The sequence below is a fragment of the Chelonoidis abingdonii genome, chromosome 3, assembly GCF_003597395.2.
Source record: "Chelonoidis abingdonii isolate Lonesome George chromosome 3, CheloAbing_2.0, whole genome shotgun sequence".
Taxonomy (NCBI): Eukaryota; Metazoa; Chordata; order Testudines; family Testudinidae; genus Chelonoidis; species Chelonoidis abingdonii.
In genome coordinates, this window is record NC_133771.1 from 7,215,258 (window position 1) to 7,232,087 (window position 16,830).

General features: G+C 43.6%; 1 protein-coding gene across 1 annotated transcript in view; it reads right to left on the bottom strand.

The window, feature by feature from the left end:
- The window catches only part of ELP3 (elongator acetyltransferase complex subunit 3), a 141,648-nt gene that overhangs the window by 31,186 nt on the left and 93,632 nt on the right, over positions 1-16,830 (bottom strand). The window contains 3 exon segments of the mRNA XM_032790883.2: positions 852-1,079; positions 4,026-4,091; positions 6,504-6,594. Coding sequence (XP_032646774.1) covers positions 852-1,079; positions 4,026-4,091; positions 6,504-6,594 — 385 coding nt within the window.

A 16,830-nucleotide genomic window follows, 5' to 3' on the forward strand; every position in this document is an offset into this window, starting at 1 on the left:
TGGAAATTGAAATTTCAAGGCATATGACGTGCTAATGCACACTGTAGTAATGCCTACTTTGGTAGATTCAGAGGCACTAGTGCTCAAGATGTTAAGTAGAAAGTGTTCTTCCCATCCCTGAATAGTAAAGTGCCCTGGTATGTACAATATTTGATTAGGAGAAAACGTTAGGTTGAAGAATTTTATATTTTTTTAAAATACCTTGTATGCATTTTATGTTTTTAGGACTGAATCATATACCCTTCAGCTTCACTTCAGCCCCACTCCTCACACAATATCAGGTAGACAGATGAACCAAAATCTGAATGCAATTCCTGCATCTCTGTGTTAGAGATGAATTAATCCTCTCAATTCCCAGAGAGAGTGCAGGAACGATGAAGGCTGAACAAGTGCCACCATACATGAGCCTACATCATATGGATGTACAGAGATAAAGAGTATACCCATGAGACAACCATAACTGCAAGTGCTCAAATACATTAGTGAAAGCTCACTGGCAGCAGGAATTTAATCTACTAATACAAGATGGGGATCAAATTCAATTCTGGTTCTGTTGCAGCAGATTATTCTTTTTGCCAGAAGCTGGAAATGGGTGACAGGGTACAGATCACTTTATGATGACCTATTTTGCTCACTCCCTCCGGGGCACCTGGCATTGGCCACTGTGGGAAGACAGGACACTGAGCTAGATGGACCTTTGCTCAGACCCAGTATGGCCATTCTAATGTTCTTATTAAAGTAACTGCATGGCCAGTCTCATCAAGATTGTCAAAAAAATTTCTTAGTCTTTCTAATAAAAAAGCTGGGCAGGATGGAGTATAAAAGAAGACAATGAAGATTACTTAGGATACCTGATGCTGAAATTTGGAAGGATCACGACTGCTCACTGGAACCACGCTACCATACACATGCAGTTCTCTAACGATGGAAACACCTCCCTTCAACTCAGGTCTGAATGATTCTTCTGAACACTTTCGCAAACGTAGAAGGCCAACCAGAATATCCTGTTCTGGATCTTCATAGGACAGGAAGGTCTCCCAGCCACCATTTGCCACATAGTCTCTTCGAACTAACTCAACCTATTCAAAGAGAATAAGTAGGGGGGAGGAGGAAAAGAAAATCCTATTAAAAATAATTGGGCAACACGTTGAAAAGACCAAAACCAATTTCATGGATCCATAAACCGTTATGGGTCAGAAAAAGTGTGAAGTGCTTTCTTGAAGCCCATTTTCATTCTAGATGGATTTCAGCAGCACTAGATAAGAGCTGAAGGACCTACAAATCGCATTTACCTAAAGACAAAATGTATCACACTTCAGTGAAAAATACACTTGTGGAGAGGACAACATTACTTTTCAGTGTTGAATACTTCTACCCATAAGATATTTAGAAAGTACCAAATAAGTACAGTAGCTAGGGGTTGTAAAAGGTAGAAATGGAAGACTGGACCTCTCTCTGGTAACCTCACCTCCACTAGTGCTCCAAGAGCATCACAACTAGCAGCTCCTTCTCTCCAACCAGAGGTCTCAAACCTCTAAGGGTAAATTCACCCCTGACTACAATTTTATTGCTTTGGTTTCAGTACCGTTATACTTGCTGATAGCATCTGTGAATTTGGCCCCTAGTCTCCACTTCTCTGAAAAGAAAAAGTATCTTGCCAGCAATGTAATCTAGGTCTTCTAATTAGTAATAAACTGTTTCTTTCCTAATCTGTCAGTGATGGGTCTTCAAGTGATCATGACCTCTCATTAATACAGTGCCTTTCATCCATACAGATTCAAAAACACTTCATAAACATTGCTGACTGACTATATAACAAAAGTTAAGCTGATCTTCCCACATCCATTTCCCTGCCAGTACAGTGCAGGGTTGTTCCCTATAGTAGTATGCTCTGTCCTGTCTGTTTTAAAAAGTCTCAAGTAAAGGGCTTTGAGGTGGGGTTCCCGCTGAACTCCTTCCTATTCATCATCTTTCTGGTAACATGATACACAGAAATGAATGCACTATTTCAAGACCTGATCACACAAGGGCCAAATGGTGAGATTCTGTTACCTCTCTGCTTCATGAGATCAATATGCCTTTGTGTATGCAGCCCAAAATTAAATGGGCCTTTCACTTACTACACCGGTTAAGATTAATTTAGTCAACACTAAGATGAGGCTATCTGTGAAAAAGTTCAAATGGATCTTGCATGTATACAGAATTCTCCAAGATTTCTACTATCATATAACAATACAATAAGGCAGGACCAGACTCCTATCATGAAAATGAAGGTTACTTCAAGATGGACTCTACATACAGACACTCATGGGTTGAGCTGGCCTAGGCAGCCCATGAGAGGGAATATGCAGAGGATCCTCATAGAAGAGCTAAAAGTTGATCCAGCAGTCCTATTTTTATTTATATAGCACCAACAATCCGATCAAAGTTTACTGAAAAATAAGAGGACAAGATTCTTACTCTAAGAGTTTACAATCTAAAGCCCAGATCCTGCAATGAGCTCCATGCAGGCAAAACCTACTCTCCTTGTAAGATAGAGCCTAAGTTAAAGATCCACTCACTACGCAGATTTTATTAATTAACAGCTAAAGAAAGGAGGCAGAAAATAATATTAACACAGCTAACCCAAAAGATTTTAGATTTAAAGCTTCGTGAACTCTGGGATTCCTAATTAAGGAAAAGCAATAAAATGGAAGAATGTGTCTCATTATTTCTATTTCAGTAACAAGTAGAACTCCTTTGTACTCTGTGCTGCCCAAACACAAACAGTCACTGTCCTCAAGAACCTGCCATCTAAAAAGATAAGATGACAAAGCTTGGGAGAAAAAAATAGGATTATAAAAATCTCCAACGTTAACTGAGTTTTGTATAGTGCTCATTTTCACAGTATCTAAGCATTTGCCAGACAAATTACATCTGCATAGTAAAGTCCCTAGGGAACTCCATGGGGTCCTCTGCTATCTACCCCCTTCCCTAGGTAAACAGGAGGCTCTGTGTGGGTTGAATATACAGCTAGACCTTACATCATGTATACAAAAAGCTAATTTAAAGAAAATCTACTAACGGGGCCTTGATGACTAAGGGAGACAGAAAAGAGATACTGTGAACACCTGAAGTCAATGGCAGCTAACGACAGTAAAATGAATTGATTGTTTTCAATCCAGTTCCTAGACTATAAGTGTACATGTGAAAAAGAAACTGGCAATAACTAAGGCTAAAATTTTGTTATGGTTGTTCTTTGTAAAAGTCATGGACAGGTCATGGGCAATTAATAAAAATTCAAGGAAGCCTGTCTGTGACTGTCTGACCTGTCTGTGATTTTTGCTGCTGCAGCTCCATGGTTTCCCTTGCCACCATGGTAGCTGAGAGCTGTGGGGTTCCCCTCTTGCCTGTAGCAGCTGGAAGCTTCAGGGCAGCCTCCCCTCTGCCCACAGTGTCTGGGAGCTGCAGGGTGACCATATTTCCCAAAGAGAAAACAGGACACTCCCAGGTGTCCCCCTTCCTCCCACCCCCATGTGAGGCTGTCACCGGAACCCTGAGGAGGGCCCTCTCAGGAGTCTGTCAACCGTGGCTGGAACTCTGCAGGGACCCCTGTTGCTGGAACTCTGCCAGGGTCCCACTGGGTGCCAGCTCCAGAATTCTGCAGCTCTGGGACTGAAGCAGAGAACATCAGGGAAGTCTCTGAAAGTCACGGATTCCATGACTTCCATGACCTCTGGGACATAAACGTAGCATTAGCAATAACTAGTACCCCTGCTAATAATCCTTGACCTTAATATTAGGACAAGTGGCTTATACAGAATGAACTTTTCAGGTTATGTCTTCACTGCAAAAATGGTAGGTTTTTACATTGAGATAGCTCCCTTGATGCAGACTCCTAGCATGCCACTAGTAAATGAAAAACTGGAGCCAGCTACAGGCATATTGCAGGATTGGCTGCACAACTGAGCCCCAACTCCTTCATACCAAATGTTTCACAGCAAGTCACGTCTGAAGCAAGCTCCCTGGGACGCAACAAGTCTCACCTGATATGGTCTCACTTTATGATGAATCTCTTGTATTCCAACCTCTCTTGTCCTCACATCACGACACTAGGAAAAGAGGGAGAGAAAAGTTACATAAAACAGAGGAATACATGCAGCTCAAATACATTAAGATTTCCAATCACCCCATGGGCTCAAAATTAAGTTGAAATAGCCTGTCTTACACTAGTAGAATTTGAATAAATAGACTTCAAAATAAAAATGCTCACCGAGCCATCCCTAATGTACCTTAGAAAAAGAACTTTGTGCTAAATGTAAAAACATGCTGATAAAAATCAAGTCACTGAGCAACCATTACATCTCATGAGAAAAGGTACCATTTGATTTGCAAGTAGCAGGGCTTGGAGGGAAAAATCAACAGCTATGAAAGAGCAAGAAAGACTTGACATTATCATAGATTTTAAGGCCAGAAGAGAACATTGTGATCTTCCAGTGATTCTAGTCTGATCGCCTATATAACAACCATGGTCTATAGAACTTCCGCATAATAATTCCTAGAGCAGATCTTTTAGGAAAACATGCAATTTTGATTTAAAATTGTTAGTGATGGAGAATCTACCATGATCCTTGGTAAACTGTTCCAATAGTTACTCTCACTGTTAAAAATTTATGCCTTATTTCCAGTCTGTCAGGTCCTTCACCAGAGAGATCTAGAATTGGAAAAATCTAAGCTAGTGTGCCAGAGATACTCTTGAGCAGGCAATTTGTAAATCTGGGTAATTGATTTTTAATGCCAAAATTGGCATGTGACACACCTGAATATCAGAAGGTAGAGAGTTACCTCTCTGGTCAAGTATCCCACAGATGTACAGGATGGACTAACTGCGAGAGGTTTGGGACCAATGGTCCAAGGCATCAGAGAAAAGCCAGGTAGTTTTACAAAACTTTACAGCTCCTTGGTAGTCAGAGGGAACGAGAGACAGAACTCCATGTCAGAGAGCTTGATTGTAGCTTGCACAAGTCTTTTGTATCTCTTCTTGTAACCAGTGTAAACCAAGCCCCATGAGAAAAGTCTCAAGGAGAAAAACTCTTCTGAAGACAGACTCTTTTTACACCACAAATAAGAAAACTCTGAAAATCCGAAGTCAAGCATAAACCCACATGGAACTTGATTTCCAAGGCATCCAAATGACCCTACCTGCATCCCAACACCTCCTACAATGCCTTAAAGAAAAGTCAAACTCAGATTATATTATATATTATATACAGTGAAATAATTTAATCTTTGCTATGACCATAAAAACTGGCATGCTTTATTCTTATATGGTGATTATGCTAAATCTGGCCTTCTTTATGGTCATGTGCACAAAATCTACTTTGCTTTACAAATTCCTCACTAGACCAATGGCATGCAGAAGACAGTCAATTCCCCACTCTTCATTAAGGACCCTAGTCCTGAGAGTGCACAGCATTTTTAGGACTGTGCCCTCCAATTCTTTGCCCCAATCAGTAATCCAAGAATTATTAGCTACAGAGACGGAACAAAGAGGAAAAGCTGAAATTGCCAAGAGGACAGAGCTGAGAAGCCTGGGTACCCTCTAATTATGAACCTTCATACCTAAAATATCTAGGTTTCTTGTGGGAATTCAGTCCCAACTATCATAGCCTTAAAAAAGCTGTTTGTTTATAATGTTATACCTCCAGTAGATACAAAGACAATTCACTGGTATCTTGTACTTCAAGTGACAATGTGACAAACTGTTTTGGTTGCTCACTCTACCAAGCTGCAAGGTTTCTTCCAGTAAATTCAGATCTACAGTCATCCGCACAGTAGAAATGTTTAGAGATTCAGTTCTTTAAAAGGTAGCCTGCCACGGAAAACATAATTGGGTTTGAGATCTTTTTTTTTGCTTCGTTATGTATAAAGGATATTTTTCCCCCACCTACAATTTTTTTTAATTCTTAGAAATAGCCGGAATATTAAGTTTCATCATTATATCTGTTTTTGCTGGAAGTGTTTCGTGGAAGGTTTCTCAACCCTCCTTTATGAGGAGCATAAAGATGCTAAATCCTTAACAAAGAGCTTTTCTTCTAACTGTTAGGCATTTGAGTTGAATAATTTTTTTTAAAAAGTTGTCAAAGGTCTGCATAAAAAACTTCCCTTTCTCACTTGAGAAATGTCCTCAGTAGCCAAGATGTCACAAATCTCCTAGTTCTCTGGCCATCCTGTATCTTGCAGGGGAAATCTAAATTTTTAATGTAGAAATCAAGCAAAACATCAGTTCTTTGGGAAAAATCTTTGAGGTATTCCTTTACCTATCAGAAAACGAACAAACAAAAGGACAAAACCCCAATATTTTCCTTTGCAGGTCATCTTTAGTTGAGCAGCAAATCTGGCTCCTATAGTTCACATTCCTCTCATTTTGCCATTTTTCTCCTCCTGTTCACAAACACAATAATCAGTCACACAGTGTAGTCAGCAGGCAGCTCCTCCTTGGCATAAGGTTGCTGATCTTTTACCTGTGTTCCTAGATCCTTCATCCTGGCCAAGGCAAGTTCTCTCAGGTTACCATGCTCCACTCCTGAGCTGACTAGCGGCATTGGGATATCCCTATACAAAGGAGAAAAACAAAAACTTTATATGACCATATTCATAAAATATAAAGCCAGATGGGCCACCACCATCATCTAATCTTATCTCCTACATTAACAAAGGACTTATCTGAATTAATTCCTGTTTCAAAGCCCAGTAGCTTTGGCTGAACTAGAGCATGGCCAAGCCAATTAACAACTGGAGGAAGTGAAGGGGAAAGAGCTACATGATTGTTTTTTACAGCAGGAAAGGACTTTTTACATGCTAGGAAATAGGCTATTTATGTGTTTTTATTCTCATATTCAGCACACTGGAAAAAGGAAAAATTCTGTTTTACGTGTGAATTTTCATTCTAGGACGTTCCATATCAGAGAGTCTTCGCAGCAAGCATTGGTATAGTCTCCAAGAATCCTGGATATAACAATTGTAACTACATTCTAAAATTCAGTAAAGATGCAAACAAGTTTGTAATAATCTATCATCATAAGAGTATATTATAATAATTATGAATATCATTTTTGCATAAGTATTGAGGTCTTCTACAACAGAAGATAATGCTGTAATGATAGATTTCAGTATTTCCACTTGAAAGATTGATTTCCTCATGAACTTGTTGTCACAAAGAATCTTGTGCCCTTAACAAAATATCTGAACTATTATACCCTTCATCTTCTGATGCTATGAAGCGTCCGTTGATAATGTTGATTTAATTTAATTTACTTTGGGGAAAGGATAAGGTTGTGCTTGGGACAGTGAGTTCTACTGAATATCCTTCAGTAATTATTTCTGAGGTGGCTCACTCCAGACCAGAGCCCACCCTGAAGCATTCCTCATAAAGGGGAGGAATCTGCCTAGACTTCAGAAACTCGGGGGGGGGGGGGGCGGGGAGGGGGAAATCAAAGAAACTTTTGGAGTTGCATAGTTTTCAAAAGAATATCAGCTTTGGCCTTCCAATCCTGAGGCAGAAATAGCCTCCTCCTAATGTGTATCTTTAACCTGAACCTGGAGGAGAAGCACTTCAAAGGAAAAACCTGCTGAGATAAGGCGGTCTGAAGATGCTCTCACTGGAAGGAGGGAAGGGACATATTCCCTTGTCTAAAGCCTCAATGACTGTTTTCTGTCTATGCTCCCAGAAAAGATTACCAGCGGAGTATTTGAAGGAGATCAACCTGCTTTTCCAATTTTTTGGCAGGGCTGCAGTTGCCATGGAACATGTCTTTGGAAGTTTTGAATATACAGCATATCAGCCAGGTGAAGAATTAGTCCTCAAAAAATTGCTAGGAAACTGAGAATGGGTGCATGGAGGAGTGTGCATGCTACAGCAGCCTCCAAACTGAGTATCTCTAGGCCTGCACAATAAGAGACTGCAGCCAATAATTTCAGACTGAGGCTACTACATCCAAGTTCACTTTGATGATGAATACCATTCAAAAATGGTATTTAGTCTGCAGAAGAGAAGACAAGGGGGACATAACAGTTTAAGTACAGAAAAGGTTGTTACAAAGGAGGAGGGAGAAAAATTGTTCTAGTAACCTCTGAGGACAGGACAAGAAGAATGGGCTTCAACTGTAGCAAGGGCAGTTTAAGTTGGATATTAGGAAAAATTTCCTGTCAAGACAGTTAAGCATTGGAATAAGTTGCCCGGGGATGTTGTGGAATCTCTGTAATTGGAGATTTTTAAGAGCAGGCTAGACAAACACCCGTCAGGGATGGTCTAGATAATACTTAGCCCTGCCATGAGTGCAAGGAACTGACTAGAAGACTTCTAGACTACAATGGGATGGGGCAGAGATCCCAGGGGCCATCAGGGAATTAGGGGGGCGGCTGGATGGGGAAAGAGTCCCACCGGGGTGGGTGGGGTGGCATCAGGGGGCGAGAAGCAGGGAGGGGCCAGATGGGGTGGGGCTGGGCCACGCCTGGCTATTTGAGGAGGTACAGCCCCTAACTGGCCCTCCATACAATTTCCAAAACCCGATGTGGCCCTCAGGCCAAAAAGTTTGCCCACCCCTGATCTAGACGGATCTCTTAGGAGAGGTTTTAGGACTGTGGGCTACCATTTTGAAAACTGATTGTGGGCAATATCCTTCACTAGTCCCTACACCAAACTCCTGAGAGAAGGAGGCCATCATATTACCAAGGAGATTAAAACAACAGTGTGCAAGCATGTATTCCACCTGTCTCCTTAAGGAAAACAGCAGCCACTTTATGATCTCCTGTGGCCTGGAAGGGGAGAGGAGACAGGTCCATCTCCCAGGGAATGCAATCTGAATCACTTCACTTCACGTTCCCTGCTGCTGGGTCTGGGCTGAGTAGTGGGGAGGCCAAAAAATGTAATATTAAATTAACGATTATGTCATGTGATGACACCTCCAGGAATATACCCAATCAAGACTGGCAACCCTACTAAGTGGGGACCAACTGCACAAAATGAGGAATGAGCTGGGACCACTAAAGACAAATGACTCATTTGTATCAGAGAGATTGCAGAAGCTGGCACCTTTCACTGCAGTTGACCTCTTCCAGGCAGAACAGCTTGCAGGAAGGGAGGAGGGGGTGGATGCTTTGTGGCCTTCTCAGTCATCTCAGCACAGACCTTGCCTACATGCTGTCTGGGAGCAGGAATTTCTTCCTCTGGCTTACCGGGGGGTACCTTGCCTTTCCCCCAAGATTCAAGAGCTCCACTGAAACTATCCTGCTAGCTCTAAAAGCTGTGGGAATAGGGGTCCCATACATAGGGGAACGGCTGAAAGACGATAGAAACCTAGTGATTCTGGCCTGATTTCACTGAAGCAAGCTTCCATGTGTCTGGCTGGCCTGCTCAACTGTCAGCATGGATCTTGTCTACATATCAGAGTGAGCCACTCTTTCTTGTAAACTACTTGACCTCTGTTACTGTGGAATTCTCCAACATTCCAGCTGAGAACTGGAGTCCTGCAGTTTGCCTGCCAACTATTTTTCAAAAGGGGAAGAAAGGTGAGGTCCACAGAAAGCTAAGTCTGGTTCGGGTTTTTTAGCTAAGCAGTTTTGGAGGAAAAAAACTTCAAAAGTTTATGCCTTGCCTAAACTACAAAGTTAGGCCAACATAAGATGCCTTGTGTTGACCTGGTTGCGCATGTGTCTATATTTAAATTTGTCTCCCACTGAAGTAAGTGTCCAATTACAGTGATGTAGTAACGCCGCTTCCCCAAGCAGCACTGAGACACGGTCAGTATATTGAGGTTGATGCAGCATGAGTTGCATTACTTATGTCAACCCTAACAGTCTTCCAGGAGCCGTCCCACAATGCTGGGCACCAATGACTCTGGTCACAACTGTGAACTCCACTGCCCAGGAGTCCCGAAGACCGGAAGACCCTCCTTCTCTTTAAAGCCTAAAAATTTTTGAAATGTCTTTTCCTGTTTGCGCAGCTTGGCGAGCACACAACAGCCACTCTCCATGGTTGTGTGCAACCGCCCAGCTGACAATGCCTGATACACACTCCAGACACGGTCTGGCTTGGAGTAGATGGAAGATATTGGATCTCCTGGGCTTGTTGGGAGAAGAAACTTTGCAACCACAGCTATGGACCAGCTGTAGAAACAAGAACATCTCTGAGCAGGTTGCATGGGGGATGCAGGAGAAGAGGTATGACAGAGACCAGCAGCAGTGCCATATGAATGTAAAATATCAGAAGGCCAACACTGGATCCGGAGCCAACACACAGACATGACGCTTTTACAAAGAGCAGCATGCCATACTTGGCGGAGGCCTCACCACCCTCTATGGATACCACTATGGATACCATCAAGTTCATGCTGCAAGTCTGGACCTGTTTGAGACTCCACCACTGTCCAGTCAGTCCCAGCAGTAGAACATGGGTGGGCTCGATGCAGGGGAAGGAACCACAGGTAAACATGTAATTATATTTCCCATTACAATGATGTACTGATGGCACTCCCAACTTACCAAGACACAGCTATTGATTTTTCATTCATTTACTCATACTAAAAGAGGTAGCATGCTTGATGGTGGTGGGTTGCATACTGGGATACGTACCCATGATGCACCACACTCTGCATCGACTCAAGCACTCCTGGTGAGCACAAACAGCACGGACCAAGGAGCCAAATATACATGTGCAAAAGCGACATACTAACTGCAGCCAATGTAACTTGTGTCAACCGAAGCTGACAGTGTAGACATGGCCTTAGTTTAAAGTCTTTTGAAAATCCTGTGACAGTTCTGAGACAAAAGGAGCCCTGGAATCTGCCGAGTTCACTGCTTGGAGACAGAGAATTCTGGGGAGTTCTTCTTAAGGGGTGGTCCTAAGCCCAGGCTCAGAGCAAAGGCAAGGTTTGTCCCCAGCTGCTGTGGAGAGAGGGAATGCCCACTGTGGAGACTAACAAGAGGGGACTGAGAATGAAGCATCTTTGCCCACCCATTTCACATTTCTCCGTTTAAGCAAACATACGTTTTTCCCCTTGCATTTCTTATTGACCATAAGCCAGCTACACTCAGGTTTGGTTCATTTTCTAGTTTGCATATGTGCAACACTTGATCTCTGGCACACCAGACAACACTAGCCAATGAACTGCCTCTGCACAGAGGTATTGGCCTATAAAGGGCTCCCTATGGCAGTGCTGTCTTAGTGGTGTTCAAATATCAAAACCTCAGCACTAAGAACCCTCAGAGGACCCTGGTTCCCACTCCACCCAGAGCCACCCTCTCTCCTGCACATATATCTCCCCTCACAAGGACAATCACCACCCGGCTGCCTTTGATTCTTCATTGTACCATGAGGAACTGAGGGGGTGGGGTAAGCCAGTGAGGGGTTAAGTGAAGATTTGTGGGAGAGAAGGTGCAGAAAGCAGTGTTTATGTTGGAGGGGGTTACCAATAATCAAAACAGGCATCTTCTACAAACAGCAGGACGATACTAATGACAAAATTCCAAACTAAATTTTTTTAATAAGTCTTTTAAAGATGACAGAAAGATAAGCCTGCTAGCCATGTGTATTACCAAACCTTGCTAACTTTCTGCATTTATTTTAGAGAAACAGGAGACAAAAAAATAAAAAGTGAACTATAAATAGAGTATTAAACTGTACAATGCAGAACAGTTTGATCTCAAAACCTGGTTTAAACAAGCTCCTTAATGAGCTTTTAAACCTCTTTCCTCCCCTGTATAATTATTCAGCAAACACAGTGAAGTACAGAACAGCATGTTAAAGAACAGGATCTTACACACACAAACCTAGAGAGGACCAGACGATTCAGGGAGTTGGTAATGTTATTAGTTTAATCCACTTTAGGTCAATAGTGATTAGAAGTCAGTATCATCTGACAGCTGTCTGGTGGCCTTTGTGAAATTTATTCACAGGTATCAGTTCAGTTCCTTAAGAACGTATGTCACAAAAGCCACCATTAACAGTCACCATTTTTGGCAGTTTCAGCACAGACACCCAGGTCTGAATGAGCCAGGGAGACTCTCATCTGACAAGTGGTCACTGCAAGGAAGAGTAGAAGTATATTGGCAAAAAAGAGGACAAGCGAAAGCTTGCCCTGCTGCTGCCCATACTACACATGTTCTGTTCAGGCTCCAGGGCTCTCATTTCATTACAAAGCCAAACTCACTTTAAATAAATTTGGTAACACTTTTACCAGTATTAAGGTGTTGCACCAGAAGCCTTGAGAATATTATTTCCCTCCCTTATTTTGTTTGCAATACATTAGAACTTTTTATAAAGCAGAAAGGGCTCTGAAAAATTCCTCACCTCTGACACTTTCTCACACCAAAAACAAGGCAAATGCAATTAGCTAGCCAGTTAATTTATTCATCTGATTTCTTAGAGTAAATAAGGCATCACAGAACTAAGAAAACAGACTTCAAACAGCTTCAATTAGAGGTAATAAGCACTTCACATTGAGTCTAAAGGACACAGTAGAGGAGAACAGGATTTTCATCTGGGCATGTTAGAGCTAAGGCAGTAATCTGACTGAGTGCCTATTTCTTCCAATTATGGAACAGCGCCAAAAGGGCCAGGCTGTTTTGTTCTTCTCAAAAGGAACACAAATAAAACTAACTGACATCTTCTAGCACTAGGGCTATAGCAGGGGTGGCCAAAACATGGCTCAGGAACTGCATGTTGCTCTTTTACAGTTAAAAGTGCAGCATGCGGAGCCCCCCCATCCCCTTCATTCTCTGCCTATCAGACTGGGGGTGGGAGGAGAGAGAGCTTGGGGCTTCTGCCCTGCAGCAGGGTAGTGGAGCTATGGGCTTCTCCCAGAGACGACAGCTGCCTGCTGAGAATGGGAGGAAGGGGCACAATTTAAAGGTTTACTACCTCCAACATCACTTCCCTCATAACCTCATAACTTGCCTCCAACGTTGCTTGCCTCATAACCTAAGTCGTGCAGAACGCAATGCCATCCACAGCCTCAGAAACCACCTTGACATTATAATCAAAGAGGCTGATAAAGGAGGTGCTGTTGTCATCATGAACAGGTCTCACTACCAAAAGGAGGCCGCCAGACAACTCTCCAATTCGGTGCCTTGGCAGTAGACAGTGGATTCGTTTGGGTGTCTGGGATGAAAGCTGGAGGATGAAGAGGCATTAGCGAGTTTGGGGTTTTCTAGTATAGGGTTGGTGTTAACATGACCGCACTTATTTGCACCGTGGGTGTCTGGAAGTGGACCTCCCATGTAGCATTGTGTCCAGGCTGAGGTTGATGGTGGGGTGGAAGTGTTGCATTGTGGAAATTTTTCCAGGTAGTCTCCTTTCTCATGGGTCCAGATGATGAACGTGTCATCAATGTTAGTGATAGGTAGGAGGGGCGTTGATCTTACCCATGTCTGGCATGCTTCCCTCATATCCTTCACGTGATTGTCTATCGTGTGTCTTACACGCCCCTGTCCTTTTAGTCGCCGATCAATCTGACCTTACTCACGGTCGAGATTTCGACCACCATAATGTATAAGCTGATCCGAAGAGAGCTGTTGTTCAGGGGTCAGTACTAAAATGTCTAGCATATTGTGGCGGCCATCGGGTGCCCATAGCACGGTGCTACTGGTACTGAGAGGTATATTTCATCAACATTATGAAATAGTTGTGTGTGCGGATAAGGCACAGAGCATCAAGCAGCCAGTATGTCGTTAGCTGGCTCATCCGAGCATAATATGTTCCTGACAGCATGGTTTCACATCTGTTTGTGGAATGATTTGTGTAGAAGATACCTCTAACAACCATTGGTGCTTTAGGATCGCATTGTATATACTGAGGTCACCATGCAATTTGTAGTTACTCAGGAATCAGTGGATGTCCGGGCGCTGCTGGTGGACGTGAGGATAATGAGTATAGGTCAACATCTCAGAACAGTCCTTCAGTGAGAGTGCCAATGTCCGAGAATGATGGGGCAGTCCAGGAACTTTAACACGGAGCTTTAGATTTAATTGAAGGTGTAGATAGAAAATAACCCCGATTGAGGGATCTAAGGGTATGTTGATTTGTTTGGTCGTTAGTGATCAGGGAGATGTCCTGCAGTAAGATGGCACTCGCACTCTTCTTCGTGATATTCTCGTGGGATCTAGAGGAGACTTCACCTGCTCGCCTTTGGGCTTTGGGAGTTGCTCTGGGCGCGCTCCTTTAGGTAGCCTGAGACCTGCGTTCTACAGCCTCTTTTCTCCGCTGTTTCTCCTCTTCACGTCTTCTGTGGCAGCGCTTAAGAGAAAGAAAGTAAACTCAAGTCCAATAAAACCGACCATGACCACAAAAAACAGTTAAACAAAGTATCATAAAAGCCCTGATATCCCAAGCGCTGAAAGTGTAGTCTGAACATCCTTCACTTACAAGGGGCGCCAGCAACTCTCCCATCCCAAATCTACTATCAGATCCCAATCCACGAGAACATCAACCATCCCCTAAGACCGCACGAGTACTCTCTAAGGGGGTGTTCCTACACCGTTGCGCCGCGCTCTCGCGCAGACATATATCGTTTCATCCGAGCATTGGCAATCTCACTTGAAGATACTGTCGGATTGTGACTCTCTCACTCAGACCCTACCAACCTAAGCACTCCGTGGCACCACTGATTTATCCTGCTGAGAAAACTACAATGCATTGGTGACTCCAGAACTCATCCTGCACATGTTGTAGAGATCTCTAGCACAAACTCCAACACAGTGGTCAGCATAGTACCAATATCTCTGATGATTGCCACACAACTGGACTGCTGCTCTGTGCCTTTCTCCATCACCCACATCTTTCTCATTTTGATGACATTAATCCTCCAGACCCGTATAGGCCAGCTATGGGCACCCCGCATCGGACCCCAATTATGCACCATAGTTTAATGACTGCCTTTGACACGTTACCTACAGCTCTCAGTCACTCCCGCCTTCCTTCTACCTCACTACCTTTGTGACATCTTCATATCTAAGGCCCAAATGGAAGGAGACTCTTTTAGGAAATTCACCAATTTCCAGCTATCACCCCCACACTCGCTGGACACATTACCTGGACGGGATCCCTACTATGACACCACGGTGCAATAAGTGACGTCATGTTAACACAACCCTAATATACTCGAAAACCACAACCGCTATGCTCTTCATGCCTCCAGCTTACAATACCCAGCACCCAACCGAATTCCCTAGTCTACTGCAAGCAACGAGGTACACCGCATCTTGCTCACCCAATCGACAAAGGACAAGACTACAATCTTCCCACGATTCTCAAAACTATTGATCCCCCACGTCCGCTGCCGCGATAAGTGCACGATTGTATCAACAGGAAGCGTTTAATTACCGGCTCCACAAAGACAAGCACAAGAAAGAAAGAACAAGAACGTCCCTGGCCATACATAACGTCCCATCTAAAACCTACTCAACCTTCTCGGCGATCTAAACCCTCCTGGCAATCTCCTCAACTATTCACAGGCTTGAGAGGTGGCAGGCCGTCACTTGACCCACGAAACTCGCCACCTGACATTTTACAGTAATACACAACGCACACATAGATAAACATAGGACCTCCATGCCATAAACCTCGATGCCCCTGTCCTTTATTACCAGTTGAACACACCTCACAGGACTAACCGGATCCATCCCAGCCCAGCAGGGTACCCTCACAGGGGTTGAAGCCCGGCCCCTCCATGAGGGATCGAAGCCAAGACACCAGCGGGTAAGCACCTGTGGAATGTGAAGCTCTAATCTGGACAGGCGTTGCTGGGGGGCTGAGCCATCACCCTGCGGAGACTTTAAGTCCAGGCAGGTAGCTTCTCCACTGGGACTGAAGTTCCCAAACCGCCCCCTCCATGGGGCTGAAAGCCCTGAGCCCTGGCAGGTGTTCGTGTGGGGTGAAGCCCTCTGAGACTGGCCGCCACGCCCTCGCAATAAATTTCTGAGCTTGTTCTGTAGGCTTGGCGGGCCAGATTCATTTGCCACCTGCGTCATATGCCAAAACCCGCGGTAGGCGACTTTGCACTTGGAATTTGATGTCCAGGATAAGACCTGCAAGACCTAAAATCTAGTTTCACAGCAACACATATCCTCGATCTCTTCATTGCTATGGACACAAAACTATCCACCTTTAATCGCTATTCACAATATGGAAACGCACTTATCGTCGGCAAAGAGTGTCCGAGGCCACTTAGGATCCCCTCCTCCATTCAATCAGATTTAAGATATGATATTGATTTTTAATAGTTGTGAGAATGCTGTTATGGATAAATAGTGACACATTTTCTGAGAATAAGCTCGGATCAAGCCTAGATTGGAGCCCCTGCCTTCTGTAGAATTCTTGTGAAAAAATCGTGGGGCAAGTTCTAGGATTCTGAGGTGTGAATCTTGGCCACTGGCAGTTAATAGTTTTGAGATTGCCTTGCGAGGGCCGGATTCCTTTATATAGGCAGTCTTGGGTTGGCTAGGAGCAGTGTGGCGGGGATAGTTCAGTGGTTTGAAGCATGGATGTATAACCAGGGGGTCGTTTCAACTGAAAGGGGGGGTCAATAGTGTACTGGGGGGACATATGCTCTACTTTGATGTATGAGGTTCTCGCTTATGAAGGAGCGGGTCTGGACTACGATGACCTTTTCGGGTCCCTATCCAGCATTTTATGCATAGAGATAATTCTCACTTCTTTATTTGTGTGAGCCGAGTGCGTCAGAGAATATGGCTAGCAGTGCAGACACTCTAAAATTTTATGTCTGGATTGCCATGATTTACTGTGTGTCTGACAAATTGTCTAACATGTTGTCTCAGGTTTCCATCTGCAACAAT